Source organism: Myotis davidii, unplaced genomic scaffold, assembly GCF_000327345.1.
Source record: "Myotis davidii unplaced genomic scaffold, ASM32734v1 scaffold54, whole genome shotgun sequence".
In the NCBI taxonomy this organism is placed as follows: Eukaryota; Metazoa; Chordata; class Mammalia; order Chiroptera; family Vespertilionidae; genus Myotis; species Myotis davidii.
In genome coordinates this window covers 617,659-644,515 of record NW_006287915.1, presented here as the reverse complement: position 1 = coordinate 644,515, position 26,857 = coordinate 617,659, and the positions used below count along the sequence as shown (strand labels likewise).

Below are 26,857 nucleotides of genomic sequence, written 5' to 3'. Positions count from 1 at the left end.
GAGGTCTATAATTTAAATATTCCAGCCCCACTTCTAAATAAATGAAACAAACACAACAAAAAGTTAATAATTGCTTAAATCTACATGATAGGTATATTAGTGTTCATTGTACTAATCTCTCAAATTCCGTTTGCCTGAAATGTTCTTGATAGATTCAAATGAGGGAAATTATTAGTAACCCTTCTGTTGCTTCATTAAGTTTCAAGTTAAAGAAGTTCTCAAAATGTTCTAGTGCACAGATACATGAATCAGATAAACCATACCTAAAACAGTCAAAATTGTGATGCATAGAATGGAAAAACCAGGTAAACTATATCATTTCTTAATGAAACTTATGTATACCAGTGTACCATATATGCACTTTCAGGCTTCAAAAAGACATCTGGGCAACAAAAATTCAAACTTTCCAAAAAATATATCCAACAACAAGCAATAAAGGTTAACATAGTATGTTCCATCTAACACTTGACTAGAAAAACATTTTCTACTGAAATAAAGTAGAAAAATGATTATGTAACTTACTATTTACCAGTTAATACTCATTTAAAAAGAACTAAAGCCTATTTTATTAAGTAACAACACCAAAACCTGACAAGTTATACAGACAGTATAAAACTCTAAATTTAAGTTTTTAAAATACTTGATAACTTGAATACATATATTAGATTTCTAACACCAAATTTAAGTTCTTGGTTTTAAAAGCAGTAGTCTTTCCACCACAGCTATCAGTAGTAACCTCAGGAGAGTTCAAAGCATTTGACTAAATAAACTAGCTAAGGAGTAGAATCCAATACATAAAACTTATTAAGATTTAGGAAGTGAAATATATGATCCCTGGGAATCCCCAAAACTCTTTTAGAGGGTATAGAAAGTCAAAACTATTTCATAATACTTTTTCATTGCATTGACACTTCTACTTAAGGTACAAAAGCAGTGTTGGGTAAAACTGCCAGCACTTCAGCACAGATCAAGGCAGAGGCACCAAACTATAGTAGTAGTCACTGCTTTCTTCACTGCCATGAACTTGTAATAATTGGCCAGTTTCACTTACAAATGTCCTTGATAAAGCAGTAAAAATTATTAATCATAAACCCTGAGTACAGGTGGTTTTAATATTCCATGTGAAAAAGGAGATATATGTTTAAAGCGCTTCTTTATATTTTAAAATGTGTCAACACTTGGTAGATCTGCATAATTCAGTGAGCAACTATTTTCCAATGACTAATGCATAATGTTTCAAAATCATGTATGAGTAAATAGCCATTCAAAGTTGAAGATAGATCAGTGTATTTTAAGTCAACAGAGTATAAAAAGCTTACTGATATGGTTTCAGATTCCAGATTGCAATGAACATTTAAGAAACTACCACTTGTCAGTTTTGGTGCAATATCAAAGAAGAATATCTACAATTATGTATAAAAGGTATTACTGTCAATACTCATATGTATGAGGCCAGATTGTCATCATATAGTATTTCAATTAAATCATCACATCACAACACTGACTACAGAAGCAGATATAAAAATTCACGTGTCTTTTTTAAAGCTAGAAATGAATTTTCAGAAACTATAAAATAATACTTCTCAATCAAAAATGATTTTTGTCCCTCAAGGGACATTTGGCTATGTCAGGAGATATTTCTGATTGTCATAACTGGAGAAAGTGCTACTGCCATCTAGTGGGTAGAGGCCAGTGATGCTGTGAAACATCCTACAATGTACAAGACAACAGATCATCCAGCCCAAGTTAATAGTGCCAAGGTTGAGAAAACCTGCGGGAAAAGAATACCACCCTTCTCACATAGTTATTTTCATAAAAAATGTGTTATTCATAGTCACATGTAATGGGTTTACTATTATAATATTAAATGAATAATAAACAATTTAAAAAATTCTTAGTTTTAGTTTACAATATAGTAAATGTCAATAGGTTAGCTCACATAAACAAAAGCTCTTTGGCTTCTTCAATAATTTACCAGTGTAAAGGGGTCCTGAGACTAAGAAGTTTGAGAATCAATAATTTGAAGAATGGTATAACTAACAAAGTATGCTAGAGAATATAAGAGAAATTAAAAGACTCAAAAGGAAAATGTACTCATTTCAAGAATAGTATGTATGACCAAAACAAACAAAAAACCCCTATAAAGCTAAAGGGTTCAAAAGATAAAAGTTATGATAGATCCAAAATGTCATTCTCCCCTTAAAAAACAACAACACAAAACACATTCAAACCACAACTCTTACCCTGACTATGAAGGCTTGCAGGACTAAAAGATGGCTGACACGAGTCTTTGGTTGGAGTTGGATAAGCTTCTTTCCCTTGGCGCTGACTCATCTTTCCTGGTGTCAGAAGTTGAGATTCTTCACTGTTTGCTATAACAGCTCAAGGAAAAAAGGGAAAAAGTATTAGAACTTCAGCGCTAGACTTACACAATGGCTAGTTAATAACATGGAACAGAACTATGATTGAACCTGCCTCAATGTTTATTAATTTTACCAACTCAATACTTTAATAAATTTGCATAATTGTTTTTCTTTTACTTTGCTTTCAATTCCCCCAAAATTGATAGGTATGTATGAGTAAAAGTATACAAATTATGGAGATTATAAAACTGAAAACATATTCAATTGATAAGAAAATGTACTGCAAGATTTACTGTGCTATTAATATTAACTCTTTATAAGCAAAAGCCATTTCACAGAAGAAATACAAATGGTCAATAAACATATGAAAAGATACTCAACCTCATTAGTGATCAGAAAAAATACAAATTAATAGTAGTATAAAATAATGTTGTACATTCATTAGAATTTCTACTCTAATTTCTAATTTTCACAGGTAGTAGGTATAATTCCTGTTCTAGAAATGGGTAACTTGAGGTTCAGAAATTGCCTCGTCTAAGACTAAGTAATAGAGGTAAGATTCTAACTCAGGATTTGGTTCCAACGTCTGGCTCTTAAAAGCTTGCTGCCCCAATAACCAGTTTAAATAGTGTTTCAGGCTGCTATTCTCCCACTTGGCCAAGCTACAAATAGAGGAAAGCAATGCCCAGTTCCAGAGAGAACAGAAAAAAGAAAAATACTCAATGAAAGAATAGGGCAAATAATTGTGAGCAACACCACAGTGTCCTAGGATTTCCACATCCTTTTATTTTATGTTTTTGTGCTTTCAGTCTACAAAGGCTTTAGTTTTATTTTGAGCGAGAATGATTCTGTCTTCACTCTAAATTTTTAACTTAACCAGAGCTTCATGTTTGCATTTCAATCATACCGTTTAATCAAATTGCTTTATCATGTTTTCTACTGTGCTGTTTTCAAAATTATATTTTAGCTCCTTAAATTTCAAAAATACTTCCATTTATCATCCAAGACATAAAAAAATTATTTCCCCATCAAGTCCATTAAAAAAAGAATCTACTCACTGATGACTCCAAAATTTATATATCTTCTCCTGAACACAAACTCACATACCCAATTGCCTGCCTTATAACTGCCTCTATTCTTTTAATTTTTTAAAAATTTTTATTATTTCGGGGGGGGAGGGAGAAATATCAACAATGAGAGAGAATCATTGCTGCCTCCTGCACGCCCCACACTGGGAATCGAGCCTCACCCCAAGCATCTGCCCTGACTGGGAATCGAACAGGTTACTTCCTGGTTCATAGGTCGATGCTCAACCACTGAGCCATGCCAGCTGGGCTAATTGCCTCTATCCTTTAATAGACAACTCAAATTTATCCAGAATGTAGTTCTTGATTCTGCTTATCTTCCAAACCTGCCTCTCTCTAATTCAGTTAGTGGAATCATTATTCCCTTCCACCTGTTCTCAGGCCAAAAACCTTAGATGTATTATTCAATGTTCCTCTTTCACACTTCACATCCCATTTATCTCTGAGAGCTTTATATTTTACCTTCAAAATTTATCTGGAGTCCTTCTATTTCCCCCCACTTATACAACTACCACCCTGTTCCAAGACACTATTACCTTCCCACTGGATCACAGCATCAGATTTCTACCTCGAGATCAGACTTAGGGGCTTATTCCTGCTTGTGCAGAGTTCATTCTCTACATGGAAGCCCAAGCAATCTTTGTAAACCATAAATCAGATCTGCATCATGCAGAGAAGTCTTCTCAATGGCTCATTACACCTATAATAAATTCCATGGCCTAAAGATTCAAGGATGTCTGGCACCCATTATCTTCCCAACCTAATTCTCTACCATTCTCCTCTTTACTCATTGGGTCCCAGTCATAATGGTCTTCTTGGTATTCCTCAAAACACACCATCTTGCCCCAATCTCTGGGTTTTTATATTTCTTGTTCTCTCTACCTGAAATACTCCTACCCCACATCTTTTCACTATTAACCCCTCTCATCATTTGTGTTCAAACGTCATCTCCTCAGAAAAGCCCTTCATGGTGCCTTTTGATAAATAAGTTCCCATTTTAATATAGTATAATGTATCAATTATTTTATTTTTTTCCCACTAGTGCCCATTCCACCAGTTATACTCTAACACTTTACATGATTTTTATTATGCTTTTATTACATGCTTTCATTAATCTATAAGTTCCATAACAGAAAGAAATTTTGTCTTATTTTCCCATAATTCCCGAGTCCTGGTATGGTCCTGGCATACTGAAGGTGTTCAACAAAATTTTGTTGAATGAATCAATTATTATAGTTTTATGAAACTTCATTATGAAAAAGTATATGATGTCTCCTTCAATTGCTGAATCCAAGATCCATTTAACTCCTAAAAATTATTATTGATTAAAAAATGTATGTTGCTGATGTAGAAAGACAAATTGACCTAAGGAATCTAACAGAGAGCTCGCTGAAACAAACCCATGGTTGTGGAGTCCAGATATACAATAAAGGTAGGGAATGAAAAGACTATTTAATTACTGATACTGGGAAAATTGGTTTTCCAAATTGGAAAAATAGGTCCCTACCCTCAAACCACACATAAAGAATAATTTTATGAAAATTAAAGATATACATGTAAAAAGCAAAACTTGAAAACTTTTGTAAGAAAATATAAGAGAGTATATTTATAAACATGGGCTAAAGAATGATTCCTAAAAAAAAAAAAAGACACAAAGCATTAACCATAAAAGAATTGCTAATTTCCACCACACTAAACAAAAAAAAAGGTAAGACTTAATTTAATCAAAAGAAAACAAAATTAAAAACAGAAAACAGTAGAAGATATCTGCAACATAATATAATTAACAAAAGATATCTGTAACACATATAATTAGTATCCAGAATGCTTTCTTTTTAAAAAAACAAACAAACCACTACTCATAAGTAAATATGAAAAAGACCAACACTGCAATATAAAAATGGGGACATATGCATCAAAAAGTATAAAATACCAAGAAGTAAATTTAACCAAGGAAGTGAAAGACCTGTACAGTAGTCTCCCCTTATCCATAGTTTTGCTTTCCACAGTTTGTTACCCACGGTCAACTGCAGTCTGAAAATATTAATTGGAGAACTCCAGAAATAAACAATTGTGTGTCATTCTGAGTAGCACGATGAAATCACATGCCATCCCACTCCATCCCATCTGGGATGTGAATCATGCCTTTTTCCAGCATATTCATGTTGTCTGTACAATATAATAAGATATTTTAAGAGACCACATTCACATAACTTTCATTAAAACATATTGTTATGTGTTTTATTTTATTATTAGGCATTGTTGTTAATGTCTCACTGTGCCTAATTTATAAGTTACATTTTATCATAGGTTGTATGTATGTATGTATGTGTAGAAAAAAGCATAATACATATGGGTTTGGTACTATCCGCGGATTCAGTCATCCATCGGCAATCTTAGAATGTATCCTCAGTAGATAAGGAGGAACTACTGCACACTGAAAACTGTTAAGACACTGATGAAAGAAGTTGAAGATATAAATATATTGAAAGATATTCCATGCTGATGGAATAGAAGAATTAACACTGTTAAAATGTCCATACTACCCAAAGCAATCTACAGATTCAATGCAATCCCTATGAAAATTTTAATGGCATTTTCACATAAATAGAACAAATAATCCTAAAATGTGTATGGAACCACAGAAGACCCTGCAGAGCCAAAGCAACCTCGAGAAAGAACAAGACTGAAGGCATTAAGCTCCCAGATTTCAAACTATATTACAAAGCTATAGTAATCTAAACAATATGGTATTAGCTATAAAAGAAGTCATACGATCAGTGGAACAGGACAGAGAGCCCAGAAATAAACCCACACCTACATGGGCAACTAATTTATGACAAAGAAGCCAAGAATATACAATGAGGTAAAGGACAGCTTCTTCAATAAGTAGTCCTGGGAAAAGTAGATAGTCACATACAAAAGAATGAAACTAGACTGCTGACACCTTACACAAAAATTAATTCAAAATGAATTAAAGACTTGAATGGAAGACTGAAACCATAACACTCCTAGAAGAAAACATACACAATAAGCTCCTTTACTTGGTGATGATTTTTGGATCTGACAATAGCAAAAGTAAATAAATGGGACTACATCAAACTAAAAAGCTTCCGCACAGCAAAGGAACCGTCAACAAAATGAGAAGATAACTTAACTAAACGTGAGAAAATATTTGCAAATCAAATATCTGATAAGTGGATATAATATCCAAAATATATAAAGAACTAATACAACTCAATAGCAAAAAAGAAATAAAATCCTAATAAAAATGGACAGAGTATTTAAATACACATTTTCCCCAATAAATACACAGATGTTCAACAGGCACATGAAAAAGTGCTCAACTTCATTAATCATCACATAAATGCAAGTCGTAACTACATAAGACATCATCCTACACCTCCTTAGAATGATTATTATTTTTAAAATCAAAAAATAAAAAGTGTTGGCAAGGATGTGGAGAAAAGAAAATCCTTTGCACTGATGGTGGGAATATAAATTGGTACAACCACTATGGAAAACAGTATGGAGGTTCCTAAAAAAATTAAAAATAGAACTAACATATGTTTCAGCAATTCCATTTCTGTGTATTTACCTAAGAAAATGAGAACACTAAGTTGAAAAGAAATATGCTACCCCATTTTCACTGCAGCATTATTTACAATAGCCAAGGGAAGTGTCTATCAATGGGTAAATGGATAAAGAAAATGTGCTTCCTATAAACAATGGAATATTATTCAGCATTAAAAAGAATGAAATCTTTATATTTGGGACAACATGGATGGACCTTGAGAGCATTATGCGAAGTGAAATAAGTCATACAGAGAAAGACAAATAAGGTATGTAGAATCAAAAAGGACAAACAACAAAAAAACTTAGCTTATAGATACAGAGAAGAGACTGGTGGTTGCCAGAGGTGAAGAGGTTGAGAGGGGTTGCAATATGGGTGAAGGGGGTCAAAGGTTCAAACTTCTAATTATAAGATAAAAAAGTCAAGTGGATGTAAAATACAGCCTGGAGACTATAATTAACAATACTGCATAGCATATTTGAAAGGTGCTAAGAGAGCAAATCTTAAAAATTCTCATCACAAGAAAAAAATCTATATGGATGGTGATAGATGTTAACTAAACTTATTATGATCATTTTGAAATATATACGAATACTGAATCATTATGCAGTATACCTGAAACCAATATAATGTTGCATGTCAATTATGCCTCAATAAAAATATTTTAATACAAAAAAAGAAAAATGGGAGGGAAACTCGAATGGTGATTTCATGGAAGAAAAATGCAAATGGTCAATAAATATATAAAAAAGATGCTCACCTTCTTTAGTAATCAGAAAAACACAAATCAAGATCACAATGAAATTAATATTTTACACTCAGTAAAACTGACAAAAATTAATCAGTCTGATAATAACAAATAGATACGGGTGAGATCAATCAGACATTTTAAGCACTGATGGTGGGGTATAAACCAAAATAAGCACTTTGGAAAACTGCTTAGATCTGTCTTAATAAAGTGATTTCAGCATACCCTATGAGTCCAACAATTCCACTCTTAGCTTTATAACTAGAAATACTCTTAAACATGTGTAGCAAAAGACAAAAATAAGAATGTTGACAGCAACATTGTTCATAGTAACAAAAATCAAAACAACTTAAATACTCATCAACTGAAAATAAAATGGATTTATATATTTTGGCATATGCCTATAATGAAATAGTATGTAGCACTGAAAAAGGAGTGATCTTAGCTATACCCAATAGCATGGCTGAATCTTGGAAATAAAATGTTAAAAAACAAGTCCTAAAAGATGACATGTTATCATGCTACCATTCTCATAAAATTAAAAACCAAGTAAACCTTAGTGATACATACATAATTAAAAATAACATAAAAGTCTATTTTTAAAAAGTAAAGAATGATAAAATACAAAATGGTCATCACCTCTGGCACAGGAAAAGAAGAGAAGAAGCACACAAATGGACATGAAATATTTTTAAGATTCATGTTCTTAATGGTAAATTCAAAGTGTCTTAACTGTATAATCGTGCTTTATAATTTACATATGCTACATTTTTTGTAGTATCAGGCAGTACAATAAGGCTAATGTAAAATACATTATGAGGAGAACAACTAATAGAATTAAAGTATGCTTTAGTGTTCGTCAGTAAGACATAAGTATCTATGTCTTGAATAACTTGACCATATAAAAAAGGCAATAGTCTAAGAAGTGAATATTTAGTTCCATTCACCCCTAACTTCTTACTGATTGAGGTATTACTGCTTATGATTTTGATAACCTTGAAGTGGGAAGGCTGTAGAAATAGCAATGTACAGAAAGTGCATTTTCCTATTTTTTCTCTTACCCCATTCACAAACATTAACATTATACACAGAAAAAGGAATTTTCACATTATAAAAGTCATCTTGATAGTTTACATCATTTGCACAATTGTAGACTAGTTAAGTATAAGCTTAAAAAGGGTAGTGACTTTGTTTTTATTTGTATCCCTTGGAATAAAAGTGACAATAAATCCATGCTAAATGACTGAATAAATATTTGACAATGACTGCATGATTTCAGTGTAATGTCTAACATTACAATCAATTACTTCACCTACTAATGATAGCATTACAGTGCCCTCTCATGGTTGTATTTTGTAGTGGAAGTAACCTACTTTGCTATTCATATTGTTTTACTATCTTAACTACAGTAAAATTAATCACAATGGAATAATTAGCAGTAACATATTAACATACCAACTGCAACTTCTAAGGAGAATATGACTCTGTAACTATCATTCTTTACTTTCTGAATTCAACTCATCAATATAAAATCTAAAGAACTGTATAAGCTTCCAAGTCTGGTATTTGCCCTTAATATAAGTGAAAGCTAAGATAAGCTGAAGTTAAGTAAACATTTTAAAGTCACAAATGATCTCTACATAAATTCTAAATCTCCCCTTACAGATGATATACCTTTTCCCAAATACTTAAATATATTAAATATGTTGGTAGATATAAAATTATAGCTTTTTCATTCAATAGTACAGATCCTAATGAAGTACTATATGAAACTACTTTCCACTTTAAAAAACATATGGTCTCCATGAAATAATTATACAGTCCCCTTCTAATAGTTGATAGAGCACAATATAAACGATCCCTAATATATGCTGTATATTTTTATTTCTATAGGCATAAAATATACAATAAATTTCTTATATTCCAAGTAAATTAAAGACCTCCACTTATAAAACCCAGTCCCCAAATTAGAATCATTTCAATTGATACTAAAAATTAAATTCTATTTATAAAGTTCAGCTATGTTAATCAGTTCATCTGAGCCAACATTTGAATGTATAAGTTAATTAGACTACCTGAAAAATCCATTGAAAATATCTGCCAGGTTAAGATAGTTTCTTCTATAAATGGTGTTAGGAAAGTTGGACAGGTACATGCAAAAAAAAAAAAATGAAACTAGACCACCAACTTATACCATTTACAAAAATAAACTCAAAAGAGATAAAAGACTTAAATGTAAGATGGGAAACCGTAAAAATCCTAGAAGAAAACAGGCAGTAAAATCTCAGACATCTCACCTAGCAATATTTTCACCGATACATTGCCAAAGGCAAGGGAAACAAAGGAAAATATATACAAATGGGACTACATAAAAATAAAAAGCTTCTGCACAGCAAAAGAAACCATTAACAAAATGAAAAGGGAACATACTTTGGTAAAATAAATGTGCCAATGATACATCAGATAAGGGATTAATTTCCAAAATATACAAAGAGCTCATACAACTCAATCTAATCTAAACAATCCAATCTAAAAAATTGGCAAAGGACCTGAACAGAACTTCTCCAAAGAGAACATACCGATGGCCAATAAGCATGAAAAAATGTTCAAATTCGCTCATCATCAAAGAGATGCAAATTAAAACTACAATGAGGTATCACCTCACACCTGCCAGAATGGCTACTATTAATAAATCAATGAATAGCAAGTGCTGGTGAGGATGTGAAGAAAAGAGAACCCTATAGTAGACTGCTGATGGGAATGCAGACTTGGTGCAGCCATTATGGAAAACGGTATGGAGTTTCCTAAAAATATTCAAAATGGATCTGCCATTTTACCCAGTAATCCCACTTCTAGGTATATATCCCTAAAGAATCCCCAAACACCAATTAGAAAGAATGTATGTACCCCTGTGTTCATAGCGTTTATTTACAACAGTTAAGTGCCCAAGTGCCCATCAGTAGATGAGTGAATAAAAAAATTGTGGTACATTTACACCATGGAATACCATACAGCTGTGAAAAAGGAGCTCTTACCCTTTAAGATTGCATGGAGGGACTGGGAAAGTATTATGCTAAGCGAAATAAGTCAGTTAGAGAAAGACAAATTGTCTCACATGTGGACTATAATGAACAAAATAAACTAATGAACAAAATAGGTCCAGAGGTATGGATGCTTGGAACAGAATAACAGATCTCAGGGGACAGGAAGAGATTAACCAAAGAACATATATGCACATATGCATAAGTTATGGACACAGCCAATAGTATGGGGAAGGCCTGGGGTGGGGCGCGGTTGGATGGAGGAAGGCAAAAAGGGAGAATGGGAGACATCTGTAATACTGTCAACAACAACAAAACACACACACACACACAAGAAAGAAAATATCTGTCATGCATCACAAATAAAGCTGAATAAGAAAACAAAAATGTTTTGGTATTTGTGTACTTTACTTTCAAAATTTCTACTATTCTAATAATGCTGATTGTATAATAAACAATATATTTAAAATACTATAAATTACTGCAGTTAAAAAAGGAATTTTAGCGTATTACCTTAAATCAGCTCTCTTTTTTAAAAAAATAATACTATGGGGCACGGTTACGGTGTTATGGCCAGGTTCAAGCCTCAGACTAATGAAAGGACAGGGTCCTCTCACTGCCATGTGCAAGTCCCAGCTGGAGGGCAGGGCCCTCCCAGCACAATCATAGCCAATGGCTGTGGTTGTAAGCTTGAACCTATTGTCCAAACATGTAACCCCACGTGCCTTGTGATAGAGTTCGGGTGCATGTAGTTAAGTGAGGTTGAAACTCACAAGAATGCTGTAAACAACTTGATCACACCCCTACTGTGCCTCGTGGCATCTGCTATAAAATAAAGACACGGCTTGTGGGTGCTGGCGCTGTCTCCTCATCAGGGAGCAGCGTTCCACAGAGACCCAGCTTTCATTCTCTTGTCTGTCTTTTCTCAATACTTTCACCCCCCCAACTCAGGGTCACTGAACCAGACTGAGCTGGCATGGCACATAAGGCGCCCTGGGGCTGAGTATGCCATGGCCGTGCCGGCTCCCCACATAATACATTAGAGACAAATAGCAATTGTTTTAGATCAAATAATTTTAGAACTAGAAGAAATCTTGCCATTATTTTGCTTAGTCCCTTCCTTTTGCCAATGGAACAACAAAATGAACCCTAAAGGAATGAGCAAACTTACAACAGTCATATATTTCATAAAAAATACTAAAACTTCCTAAGTCAATATAATTTCCACATTGCTTTTAATAAAGTTAAAAATCTTTGTCCAATTCACAATGCAGTGATATTTTAATTACTGAAAACCAGTAGAAGACACACTGGGTAAGTAACCAATTCTAATTTCTTGGACATTTCCGTTCTTAGCTTCAGGATCTTCATGCTTTTAGATGACATCTGAAGTTCCTTTCATCTCAGTAATTCTATGATTTTTCTTAAATCCTCACCCGAGGATATGTTTTATTGATTTTTGAGAGTGAGAGAGAGAGAGAGCGAGAGAGAGAGAGAGCGAGAGAGAGAGAGAGCGAGAGAGAGAGAGAGCGAGAGAGAGAGAGAGCGAGAGAGAGAGAGAGAGAGAGAGACACCAATCAGTTGCCTCCTGTACACACTCCAACCAGGGATAGAACCTGCAACCTATGTACGTGCCCTAACCTAGAATCAAACTCATAACCTGTTTGGTGCACAGGACAATGCTCCAAACAATTGAGCCATCAGGCCAGGGCAGTAATTCTGTGACTTTTAATACAAAACTTTAAAATAAAAGTTTCCCCTGTTGCAATGCTTTAAAATTATCTATTCACTAGAGACCCAGTGCATGAATTTGTACATGGTGGGAGGGGGGGATCCCCTTGGCCTGGCTGGCGATCGGGGCCAGCCGGCCAGGGAGAGGGACTGCAGGAGGTTGGCCATGGGAGCTCACTGACCACCCGGCCAGCCAGGGGGAGGAACCGCGTGAGGTCGGCCGGCTGTGAGAGGTTAACTGTGGGGATCACTGACCACCAGGGGGCAGCTTTTGTGTGGAGCATCTGGCCCCTGGTGGTCAGTGCACATCATAGCTACTGGCCGGTCATCCAGTCGCTTAGGCTTATATATATATGCCCGGTGCACAAAATTCATGCAAGGGGCTCAGCTCCTGTTGCCGTGGCAGCCACCTCCTCTGCCTCGGCCCCGGCCGCCATGGCTTCATCTGGAAGGACATCTGGTCTAATTAGCATATTATGCTTTATTGTTATAGGTGAGTCTAACTCCCTTGCTAGACTATAATGATCCTTATGGGCAGAGCATAGGTTTTTTTCATCGTGTATCCTCCAAAGCTAACAGTGCAGGTTAAAAAAAAAGGGGGGGGACGGACATCTTCTAAATTCCTAAGATGAAACATGTTTCACTTATGAAATCCCAAAGTATAAATAATACATTTCATAACCAAATTATCTATTACGTAAAAATTCTGACAAAACAAAACAGTATTTCTCATTATCATATGGCAGTGAATTTTTTAAGACCATGTCCAGCCTCAAAGTAGCCTGACATATTTTTCATGATGATTGCAGAAAGGAATACTATGGAGAAAAGGTCCTAAATTATTAACTAGATAATTAAGTAAATAATCTATCCTTAGATAATTCAGATGTAAATATACAAATACTATCAATCTCAGATGGATATTGTCAACAGATAAGCACTAAATGACTATATTCTTTATATTTCACTATCTGGAAAGAAAAGTAGAACACTTAAATAATCAAAACAAAAATACCGCATGCCTTTTATAAGTACACATCAAAATATTATGTCTCCAAACATGTCATTTGAACTTTAGCTACTTACTTGGTGGGCCAAGGACATCTTTGCTATCACCAAGAAGCTTTTAATGCAGTGTAATTGAGCAGCGAACAAATACAATCCAAACAAGGAAGAAGCACAATGCATCAGGATTGAAGCAGCAGTGAAACAAAAGGACAAGGAAAATAGCATTAGTTTATAAGTAGAAAGCACATGCACATCAATCCGAATAATCACAATTCAGAAGGAATTTCCTTTTCCACACATAAAAAGATCTTGGCTTGGGCATTATCCAATATTTGTTTTATTCTGGAAAATGAAGGTAGAAAGAGAAAAATGAAATCACCTAAGTAATTTGTTTTGAAAATTACTCAAGTCAAAAACTACTTTCAATTAGAATTTAAGATATGGGTTAGGAGTAGTAAAAATTATTTAGAAATGTAAGGTTCAGCCAAAATGTATTCATTCTTAAATTTAAATAGTTTAAAATTATATAGCACCCATGCACTATTAAGTATTAGTTCTGCATGCCAAGAAAGCACTTAATACTATATGGTAATACAGTCTATTTTTTCTATAAAAAGAAAGGAACATTTACTGAGTGCTTATTATATTCCAAGCATTGTGCAAAGACCTTTTTACAAAGATATCAACAAAATAATACAATTATTTTCTCAAATGGCAAAAACACAAAGAGGTATATTGATTAGAATGATAAATTTTATTAAGTCAGACAAAATTTCCTTAGGGCCTACTAAATATCAACCATACCACCTAGAGTTACTAATCTTTAGGAAGTTATAAGACCCAATTCTTAAATGAATAACTTGAAATCAACTAAAAGAAACAGAAAAAAAAGATTGCTGACTTTTAGTTACTATTTAAACATACAACATTACACTAAATGTCACCTACGGACAAGTGTTTTGGTTTCCCTTAATAGGGACAAAGTCATTAGCTCTCCATTTCAAATACCAACTATGATAACATAACAAAATTAAAATAACAACAAAAACAAATATTCCCACCAATTACATTATTGCGTGGCCTTATTTAAGGGGAATGAGGGAGTCTTAATTGGTTATGACAATTAATAGCAGTTGTTTGTTTTGGGCTTCTGTTGTCTCCTAGGAAAAAATCTTGGCCCTGTTAGTTCCCTGAAGTGATGGTTATTTCACAATGCTTGAAATTATTTTCCAATGCCTTTTAAAGGCATTTGCTTAAAAAAATAAATAAAGGCATATGCTTTATTGATTTTTCTATAGTTGCCCATTTAAGTGCATTTTTTTAATAAACTGATTTCAATTTCACAGGATAAGAAAACATCCCACAACTTCAGTGACAATGAACTAATTATGCTAAAGTCCTTATTACCATGTGAGAACAACTAGCAAGCATGTGGTAAGATATTTATGGTAGGCAATCTCTAAAAGGGCACAGTGATCCTCACTTCTTGGTGTATAATCTCCTTGCTGAAATCACTTCTAATGAACAGAATATGGCAAAAGGAAAGGGATGTTACTTCTAAGATTAGATTGTAGAAAGATTACCACTTCCATCTGTTTGGAGTCTCATATTTTTTCTTAGGTAGATCATCAGGGAAAGCCAGTTGCCCAGCCTTGTAGGGGCCAGGACTCAGAGAAACAGGTCTGTCAACAATCACTAAGTGAGCTTTCAAGTGAATTTCCCTTCTTGACCCTTCTCACCTGCCCTTCCAACCCACCCAGTCAAGCATTCAAGCAAGACTGCAGCAGGCCCAGCCGGCATGGCTCAGTAGTTGAGTGTTGACCTATGAACTACGAGGAATTCACGGTTAAATTCCTGGTCAGGGCACTTGCCCAGGTTGCGGGCTCGATCCCCAGTGAGGGGCATGCAGGAGGCAGCTGATCAATGATTCTCATCATTGATGTTTCTATCTCTCTCTCCCTCTCCCTTCCTCTCTAAAAATCAATAAGAATATATTTTTTTTAAAAAGACTGCAGCAGGCCCCCTTCTCAGTGGCTTGACTGCATCTATATAGAGATTTTGAGCCAGAGACAACTAGCAAAGCTGTTCTTGGATTCCTGACCTACAGAAATTGTAAGATAATAAATGCTTTTCATTTTATACCACTTACTTTTAGGATGATAAGCTAACACCAATAAATATAACATTGGAAACAGAAAGAAGTTAAGAAATTGACAGAGACAGCTGTGGGAAACTACAAATGTTTCACAGACATTTTCTAAAAAAATGTTCCTGTGCTAATATGAATAATTACTAGTTTCCCTAGTTTTATCAGGAACTTCCTAACTGAAAGTAATGGTTCTAAACCAGCAATTCTCAACCTGTGGGTCACGACCCCTTTGGGAGTCGAACAACCCTTTCACAGGGGTCGCCTAAGACCATCGGAAAACACATATAATTACATATTGTTTTTGTGATTAATCACTATGCTTTAATTATGTTCAATTTGTTTTTTTTGTTTTTTTTAATATATTTTATTAATTTTTTACAGAGAGGAAGGGCGAGAGATAGAGAGTTAGAAACATCGATGAGATAGAAACATCGATCAGCTGCCTCCAGCACACCTCCTACTCGGGATGTGCCCGCAACCCAGGTACATGCCCTTGACCGGAATCAAACCTGGGACCTTCCAGTCCGCAGGCCAATGCTCTATCCACTGAGCCAAACCGGTTTCAGCTATGTTCAATTTGTAACAATGAAATTGGGGGTCACCACAATATGAGGAACTGTATGAAAGGGTCGCAGCATTAGGGAGGTTGAGAACCACTGTTCTAAACATTTATACATGGTTGGGAGTGTTTAATTTCACAAGGTTGGTCATATTTGAAGGTTTCTGAGTTGGGCTTAAATTTACTTTCATTGTACAGTTCTGTTATATTCTCAATTTTTGTTGATTAATAGCATTTTCTCAACTTTTGTACAGTTGTACTCCTTGCCTGCTTATTCCCAGAAAAAAATCCTTAGTACACACAGCAATTTCTGAATATTTGTTTCAAAGTATGCTGGCTTTCAATTTTATATCCTAAAGCATCTTTGTGTCATATAAATCTAATTCTATTGACTTAATCTAATATTATTTTCAGATTAAGAAAATGAATAATTAAAATAAGCATAGTCTAGTACAATCAGATCCATCCATGCATTTAAATATTTACTGAACACCTGCTATATAGACAGGTATTACTTTAGATACCAAGAAATATACTAGTGAGCAAAACAGACAAAAAATCCTGTCTTTGTGGCAGTTATGTTCTATTGGGGGTGATGAACAATGACATAATCAACAAGTAAAAATATGTAAGAAAATTCGGACATATACAATGTTAAGGAAGAGGGAGTTAAAATTTTAGATAGAGCCCTGGCCAGTTTGGCTCAGTGGATATAGTGTCGGCCTGTGACTCAGGGGTCCCAGGTTTGATTCCGGTCAAGGGCATGTGCCTTGGTTGCAGGCGCATGCCCAGTGGGGAGTGTGCGGGAGGCAGCTGATCGATGTTTCTCTCTCATCCATGTTTCTAACTCTCTGTCCCTCTTCCTTCCTCTCTGTAAAAAATCAATTAAATATATTTAAAAAAAAAAATTTACATAGAGTGTCCTAAGAAGACTTCCCCACTACAGGGCTGACTGAGTAAAATGAGGTTAACTTACCTCAGGACATAAAAAGGAAGTATTCCAGGCAGAGGGAGGAATAAGTATAGAGTAGAATATTGATAAGGAAGCAAGTTTAGAGTTTTTGAGGACTAGTAAAAAGGCCAAAGAGTCTGAAATACACTGCAAGCAGGAGAGTATTAGGAGGAGATAAAGTCGAAGAAGTAAATGGGTGTCAGATTATATGGAACTTTATAAGATCTAGCCATAACTTTGATTTTATTCTGAATGAAATGCAGGCCACTGATTGGCTCTATGAAAATGAGTGACATAATCTGATTATTTTTAATAGAATTGCTCTGGCTGCTATGTTGAGAATAGACCAGGGACAAGGATATATAATCAGTTAGGAGGTTACTGCAATAAACTAGGGAAGAGATGAAAGAGACTTGAACCAAAGTGGTAGCAGTGAGAGTGATGAGAAGTAGCTGATATCTGAATATATTTTTAAAATAAAGCCAACAGGATTTCCAAATAGACCAACTATGGGATAAAAAAAAAGAGGAATCAAAATGATGTCAAATGTTGAGGTCTGAGCACTTGGAGGGACAGAATTGCCATTATCTGAGATGCAAAAGACAGCAAGAGCAACTAGTTTACAGGGAGAAATGTAAGTAGCTCAGTTTGGAAGAGGTCAAGTTTGAAATGCCTGTTAGACATCCAAATAAAAATGTGAAACAGGCAGTTGGACAAACAGACCTGTATAGGGAGAGGTGTAAATTGGTAAGAAATTATTATAAACTGGAGGCCCAGTGCACAAAATTTGTGCACGGGTGGGGTCCCTAGGCCTGACTGATGATCAGGGCCAATCAGGTTCCCTGTCTCGCCGCCTCCCCACCACTTCCTTCCCTTGCCACACGCGTCTGCCACCACCCACCCCCAGTTTCCCATCTCAGCCTGGAGCCTGGCCCCAATTGGGTGATGGGGACCTGCCAGCCAGGGGGAGAGGGGAGAGGGCCCAGGAGGTTGGCCACCAGCCCTGAGAAGGGAGCCAGCCCTTGGCCCCCCTGGGAAAGGGGCCACATCTGCCGCCACCCACCCCCAGTTCCCGGTCCCAGCCTGGGGGCATGGCTGGGGGGAGGGACTGGGAGATTGACCAGCAGGCCCCATCAATGATGGGGGCCTGTGGGCTAGGGGCAGCTCCTGAGTTGAGTGTCTGCCCCCTGGTGGTCAGTGTGCATCATAGCAACCAGTCTTTCTGTCGTAACAGTGGCTTTTAGGCTTTTATAGATATAGATTATGATGTTTGTGAGAGTTAGGCTATATTACCTATTAGATTAAAAAATGCCACAAGAATAAAGAACAGGCACCAGAAAACAAATAATGGAACAGAACTGAAATACTCCAAATAAAAGCAGAAGCACCATGAAAAATAAGCATGGCCTCAGAAACCTCCCCCAGGAAGGTGTGGAAACCAAGGCATTAAATTGGGATGCAAGTGAAATCCTCCCAGAGTTGCTTGCACGTTTGAAATGCCTGTTAGACATCCAAATAAAAATGTGAAACAGGCAGCTGGACAAATAGACCTGTATAGGGAAAGGTGTAAATTGGTAAGAAATTATTATAAACTGGAGGCCCAGTGAACAAAATTTGTGAGATCTATACATAATTAAAGATTAGAAGTTAATTTTACTAAGTAACTTACTAACTTCTTATTCTTACCACTTTTAGGACCTGGATCTAATTTGTGCAGTTCCATATTGTATAATACATGAATAAAGACAATGTGAAATTACTGATGTGAAAACACTTTACACAAGCATCTTGTAAGATATTAAAAACAGACAAACAAAAAGCTAGCCACTTTCCTTGACTTTTATTAGCAAACCAAAATACTATTAGAATCTCCAAAGAATCTAGGAACGTTTCTTCAGCTTGTTCAGAAAAAGACCATTAAGATTTGACACACACATTTTCTCTATTTGAGTAATTTATCATACTTACCATTATCCCTTAGACCAGTGGTTCTCAACCTTGGCTGCACATTAGAATCACCTGGGAATCTTTTAAACTCCTGATTTCTGTGCCTCATCCTCCAGAAATTCTGTGTCTTTGTTATGGGGTGGGGCCACAACATTAGTAACAAAGAAACAGAATTTCCGGAGTATGAGGCCCAGAAATCAGGATTTTAAAAGATTCCCAGGTGATTCTAATGTGCAGCCCAGGTTGAGAACCACTGCCTTAGACAATGTCCACACAGTCACCTCAATAATCTTTTTAACATATAAATAAATACTCTCTTTTGGCAGAAAGTATAGGCTGAAAATAATAAAATTATACTGATATGCTAGTGTATTACCAATATACTTTAATTAAAAGCATGAAAGTCATTACGGAATTTAGTCTACAAATCTCAGAAAAAGAACATTATGGAAAAAAATGTGATTTTACTTTAATGTACTTTTAAGTATTTGCCATGAATAATTAGCATAAAATTTGCAATCTTTAAGAAATGTAAAGGAATAGGTAGAAGCTCATAATCAATCACACCTTGTGATCTGGGAAACCTCAGTCCAGAGCTATCCAGGACAGATAGCTACCCTGTTATACAAAATAATCCCATGAGATCTATACATCAACTTGATTCCATTGCCTTTAGCACAGCATCTCCTTAACATATACATTGATTTGATTTAAGTCATCTTTTGATCTTAAGTGAAAGCATAACAAGCTTACCAAGCACTGATATGAGTACACCTTGAAAATAAAGATTCAAGCAGATGGAACCTCTACCCCAATAAAGCTAATCAGGTTGTATTCCTAGAAGCAATCCTACTGCAGCTGGCTCTCAGAAGCCACAATTCAGAAGCAGGATTATATAAAATATCTCAAGAGTGCTCTACTTAGTGTTATTTTTGGCCCTTACAGCAAGAAACTTCAGTGAGGGATATATAATGCAGCTGACATCTGTTTGTTCTTTCAACATATAACTGAATTTCTACATTCCTGCAATTGCCTGCAAAACATACACATGCACATTTACCCGAGTTTTACAGGAGAGATTTTAAGCAATATTTTTTCTGGGAACCAGAGCTTATTACTGCTAAGAAAACATGATCTGACTGGCTAGGCATTTATTTTAAAATAACCTAATCACACATTTGATCCCACTTTTGACCCCCCCACTCCTAGGGATATATACTAAGGTATCATCCAAAATGGTCAAAAAGATGTATATGTGTGTGTGTGTGTGTGTGTGTGTGTGTGTGTGTGTGTATCACAATATCATTTACAGTCATCTAAAACAATAACATATTTAGAACAAGGTATAAATTAAAAACATAGTCATACAATTAAATACTATCATTAGTCATTAAAGGTTTTTTTCACTGACTAAAAAACATCCATTATATATTGGCTTTTAAAAGGACTTTATTAAAAAGTATGTATGATATGACTCAACTTCTCTAAAATTTCATATGTAAGATATACACATATTAACACACAGGAAATATGTCACCAAAATATTAAAAGTGGTTAGCTTTATAAGGTAGAATTTTATTATATTTTATATTGTTTAAATATGCCACAGTACTATGTATTATTCTTATAGTAAAAATGATTATGCCTATTTACTTTTTGGAAAAAAATAAAAACACTTTTTAAACTAATCTTTTTAGGCTACATTAGCTACTTCTTAGAATGACAAAATAATCTATGATTAAATCCAATAAACATAAATTTTAAGAATCCAACTTGAAATCCTAAAAAAAATATTAAAATGTTAACATTTCAAAAAATAACACCATATATATTACTCACTGTCTCTTCACCTTCAGCAACTTCTGAATATGGGAAGATCTAAAAAAGAAACAAATTTTCTCAGGAGTGATTTAATCTCATACACCAGAATCTGAATCTAGACAGCACCCACAGTTGAGTAAATGAATTAAGAGGTGCATTAATCTTTAAGTAGCAAAAAAAAAAAAAAAAGAAAGAAAGAAAGGAAGGAAGGAAGGAAGGAAGGAAGGAAGGAAGGAAGGAAGGAAGGAGTGCAATATTAAGCTTACACCAGAAACTAAATCCTTAAAAAAAAAAATCCTGAGGCTTTAGGAAATTAGTCAATCTTCTAACTTGTGATGTTCTCTCTGGAATGTTCTTTGTTTTTTCACAGACCTTCATTACAAAGCATTACTATCTGTATGTTCGGACATTATTGCAAATTAAGTTCTTGTTACAGAATTTTATTAACAAAGAAAGGGCTTTAGTTTGTTTTACAAAACATTATGTAATGAAGAGCACTCAGCAGTTTTCCTCAGAAACAAGATTCCACATCAATTTGCCTAATTTTTCAATGGTACCATCTTCCTAAATCCTTTAGTCATCTGAAACTCTTTTCCCCTTACATCTGAACAAGTCATTAAGTTCTGATGATTTTTACCTAGACAATGTCTTTCTCACACCAAGCCCTTTCTTTCAATTTCTATTAATACAATGTAGGGCCAGATCCACTTATCTCATTTATCAAATATTGCATCTATCTCCCTTTCAATAGATAGTCCTGCATTTAATCTCACTTCATTCATTTACTATGTCAGGTACTAAAATTCACAAACATGATAAAGACATGTTTCTACTGTCAAGACAATCACCATATATTGAAGACTGTATGTATTGTGTAGTAATTTATTTGACAAGCTATCTCCAGTCTACCTAAATTACTCATTCTTGAAGCTAGCCTCATAATTAGCAAGTAATTTAACTTCTGTGAAGTTAATTTTTTCCTCTATGAATACATAATTATTAAAACTTACAACTTTCCAGACTTTGCTTTTTAGATTTTTTTTTTTTTGGTTAATCCTCACCTGAGGATATTTTCCCATTGATATTTTAGATTGAGTGGAAGGGAAGGATAGAGACAGAGACAGAGAGAGAGAAACATCAATGTGAGAGAGAGACATTGATTGGTTGCCTCCTGCACGTGCCCCAACCAGGGCCAGGAATAGAGCCTGCAACCAAGGTTCATGCCCTTGACCAGAATCAAACCCAAGACCTTTCAGTCCATGGGCTGACAATCCATTGAACCAATCTGGGTAGGGCTGCTTTATAGATTTTTTTTTTAAAGCAATATATAGACATAAGGCAAAATTACTTAGTAATAAAACAAATGACAAAGACTACGGCTGGAGAAGGGAATGATTAATTTACCAACTATGACTTTAGCCATGTTGCTCCTCCTTAACTTAAAAACATTCATAGCACCCATTACTTAGAAAATAAGCTCCAAACACCGATATTTAAATTTTCTACAATTATTCACTCCACAGAAATGTTTTGATCTCCTATGAAATAGCCTTGCACACTACAGCTCCACTTATGTAAATTCTATCTAGGAAAATTGATTGCTCAGAGTGATCTGCAATTTTGTACCTGCTTTCTTTTTGCTTCCCTGCTCAATAGCTCAAAAGTTCTCTGACCCTCAAGGCTCAACTCAAATAGCCAATTCTGCTACCAAACTTCAAGCTAAATTTATCTTTCCCCAACTCTGGCCTTAAAATATCAATTTGTTTGTTTTTACAATTCATAGTTATCTTATAGTATTTTCTCTGTTGCTATCATTAAAAATTAAACTTATTTAATTTTTTTCCTGGTATTATAATGGTCTAGTACAATTCTGTCAAATAGAACTTTCTGCAATGATGAAAATATTCTACTGGTATATCTATGCTAATCAATAGATATAGCTACATATAGCTATTAAATTGTTAAAATGTAGCGAGTGAGACTGAGAGATTAAATATTTAACTTAATTACTTTAAATGTAAATTTGCCATAAATAGTTGCCCTATTGGACAGCTCAGGTCTAGTTCAACCTTACCTATCCCCAGCTAAACTTAATTGACCATTCTCTATCTAGAGCATTTGCCACTACTGGCCACTCCTTTTCTCAAAACTCTCTTCCCTTTCCTAGTTTTCCAGCTGTTTTCTCTGCTTTCTCTTCTTCCCTCTCTCTGCTTGGCTCCCTTCCTTTTCTGCCCACTTAAGATAGTTATTTCCCAAGGCTGCATTCTGGAATCTCTCCTGTCCTCATTCAATATGCTTTCCCTGACTTGATTTTTAAATGGGCTCTATTCCCTGACAATTCCCCAAATTAGTTTCCCACCTACCCTCTCCTGAGCTCCAACCCCTTAAGGCCATCCCAATCACCTTCCCAGTATAATCATTCTTCTTACCCCAGATAAAATATCACATCCTTGGTTAAGGTCTTTCCTAACTTTCCATGTCAAGCATAACAAAGGGATACTATATCCCAGCCAGGCAGAAAAAGGGATATTGCATCTGATTGTCACTGCATCCTTCTATCAGGCAGAACTGCAGAAAGGAGCTCCACATGTTTCTAAGGACATTGCCCCTGTACCTCCGTCTTCCTGACTAAGGAGGTGGAAAGACCTCTCACTCACCTTTCCCCCAAATCTCAACACTTACAGCCCAATCAGCAATCTGCCTAACAGGCCTGTGAGTTCCACACTTGGCTCTTTTCTCTGCCTAGAAAACTACATTTAGGACTCTGTTCAAAAGTGACTTCATCAGAAGACTTCCATGATATTCCTAGAAAATAACAACATCCATCCCCTATGCCAGTACTCTCTTTCTCCCCTGCTTTATTTTTCATCACAACAATCATCACATAACATCTATATATATAAAAGCCCAGTGACAAAATGGTGGAACGACCAGAATGATAAGTCGAGCAGTCGCTATGATGTGAACTGACCACCAGAGGGCAGAAGCTCAATGCAGGAGCTGCTCCCCTGGTGGTCAGTGTGCTCCCACAATGGGAGTGCCATTTGGCTGACCTGGATGAGTGGCGCTCCCACAGCAGGAGCAGCCGCTCAGAGGGCAGGTCCACAGCCGTTCGTTCAGCTGACTGGGATGAGCAGCGCTCCCACAGCAGCCCATCCCCGCATGCCACGCCCTTCACCAGTGCACGAATCCATGCACTGGGCCTCGAGTAGTATATAATTATGTATTTTTTTCTTCCTCCACTAGAATGTTAGTTTCACTGGAGTAGGAACTTTGTTTTGTTCACTGTTGTACTGCTTAAAACTAGAACAGAACCTGACACATGGTAGACACTCAATAAATACTGAATAAATGCATAAATGAAAAGGGCATAATCATTATTATAATCCTAATATCTAGCAAAGAATTTTTTACATGTAGCTTGCTGAGTTACTTGTTTACTAAAGGAATTAGCTTAAATTCTCTACAGCAAAAACAAGTCTTATTCATCTTTGTATTTTACAAAACTTAACATTCTGCACACTTAATATGGATACACAAAGAACTAATATGGATTACAATCATGAAATCTCTCTACAAGATTCCCTGGATAAACAAATAAATATCTTAAATTTAACTTTCTTATTTGTTCATGAGAACTGTCTTAAAATTGTTATACTAAAAATTCAACATAGAAAAGTGCCTCAATGCTAAAAATATCCTTAGTTGTGCTTAAAGCATATTCATATTTTCTTCAACTACCAGTCTTGGCTATCATCATATGCCCAAATTCCAATGTTAGGAATTCCCCCATCCTTTCTCTTAAAGAATTCTGTCCTTTATAAATAACATTGTGACAGACTTACCATTGGTTTTTGGTAATGGAACAGAAATTGAATTTCTTTCAGTACTAGTGGTCTCCTGCCATGATTACATCAACCTCCTTCATCTAGGTCTTCATATACAAGGAAAGTTCAAAATCAATCAATATGTCAATTGTAACTAATGCCATGCATCTGGTGAGACTGCTGGTGAAGTTTGTGGTTATGAAATCAGGGGGGAAAAGTGATTACTACTAAAAAAATAAACCCATAATCATGGCCTTTGACCTTACTAACATTCTCCTCTATATCCAACCTAACCATCCATGGTTACCTGAAAATGTTATGAATTAACAGAAACCATGTTATCACATCACAATCATGCCAGGTTAGGTATGAAACTTGTTCTATGAGATAGCTCATGTATATAAATATTTCAGTGTATGATGCTTGCTCTTACGACCTATTTAAATTATTTTGATTTTGAGTCTGAAATAAGAGCTTATGTTACTTGGAATTTCACTGTGGCCAATTCTTATACAGATGCATGAGCCTATATCCTATATTTAATCATGACCAGGATCTGAATTAAGACATAAGGACTAGTACAGCATAGGGAATATTGTCAATTAGCTTTACTAATAAGAGGGTAATACGCTAATTAAACCGGGTCAACCGGACATCTTCCGGTCATCCTTTCCTCCTTCCAGACAAAGCCACGGTGGCAGGGGTCAAGGCAGAGGCAGTTAGGTGCAATCAGGCCAGCAGGGGAGGGCGGTTAGGGGTGATCAGGCCAGCAGACAGAGGGGTTAGGGGCGATCAGGCAGGCAGGCAGAGGCAATTAGGGGCAATCAGGCAGGCAGAGTGGTTAGGGCGATTAGGCAGGCAGGCAGGTGAATGGTCCTGGACTGGAGAGGGTGCAGGCCAGGAAGAGGGACCCCCCCCCCTGCACAAATTTTGTGCACCAGGCCTCTAATATTTTAATAACTATGTATGGTGTCAGGTGGGTACTAGACTTATCAGGGGATCACTTTATAAGTTACATAAATATCTAAGCATGATGCTGTAAAGCTAAAACTAATACAATATTGAATGTCAACTACAATTGAAAGGTAATTTTTAAAAAGACTTAAGGACTACATAGCAAATACTTTCCTTCTAGAATTCTATTCTATTTCTAACATATGACTGATTGGTATATCATGGTGTTCAGTAGCAAGCCACAGGCAAGATTGTGAATAATATTACGAAAATATCAACCTCCATGGTTCATAGTATCTACCACACATAAAAATGCAGTTAGCAGCGGCTCTTCATGTATCAGCAACTACATGGTGCCTAAATGCCGAAATATTCACCCCAGATAAAAAAGTCAAAATTAGTTACAGGTGAACAAAGCTTTGGGTTAAATAAAATAAATCATGTACTACATACTTTTCGAAGTATACATTAGGCAATATATGTAAAAACTTTAAAGGAATGTTTTAAAAAGGCTAGGTATAAAACATATCCGTTTATACATAAACATATTAGCCTTTGCATTCAATGACAAGTATAACAGAATTAGAGTATCTGTATTGAAACCTTAACATACCCACTGACTAGCAATGTGATCTTAGGAAAGTTATAACCCCTTCAGAGCCTCCGTTTCTTCATCTCTTAAAACAGAGACAGTAATATATATTATATACTTCACAGTATTATGGAGACGATAAATGAGAAGGTCAGGACTCATAAAAATTGTGCAAAAAAAATTGTTTTCTCTCCACACAAATACAGTAGCCCAAACACAACCATGACAGAGGAACATCATCAATTGGCTGCCTCCTGCACAGCCCCTATTGGGGATCAATCCTGCAACCAGGGCATGGGTCAACGCTCAACCTGAGCCAAACCAGCGGGGCCGTAATAGAAATTTTTTTTTTTAAATAGATATTTTATTGATTTTTTACAGAGAGGAAGGAAGAGGGATAGAGAGTTAAAAACATCAATGAGAGAGAAACATCGATCAGCTGCTTCCTGCACACCCCCTCCTGGGGATGTGCCCGCAACCAAGGTACATGCCCTTGACCAGAATCG

At 35.7% G+C, this 26,857-nt stretch overlaps 1 protein-coding gene across 1 annotated transcript in view; it reads right to left on the bottom strand.

Moving 5' to 3' along the window:
* The window catches only part of OSBPL8 (oxysterol binding protein like 8), a 125,061-nt gene that overhangs the window by 77,807 nt on the left and 20,397 nt on the right, over nucleotides 1-26,857 (bottom strand). The window contains exons 3-5 of the mRNA XM_015561325.1: nucleotides 20,997-21,035; nucleotides 13,629-13,665; nucleotides 2,244-2,381 (exon numbers count right to left, since the gene is read on the bottom strand). Of these exons, the coding sequence (XP_015416811.1) occupies nucleotides 2,244-2,381; nucleotides 13,629-13,665; nucleotides 20,997-21,035 (214 nt within the window). The remainder of the gene's footprint in view (nucleotides 1-2,243; nucleotides 2,382-13,628; nucleotides 13,666-20,996; nucleotides 21,036-26,857) is intronic.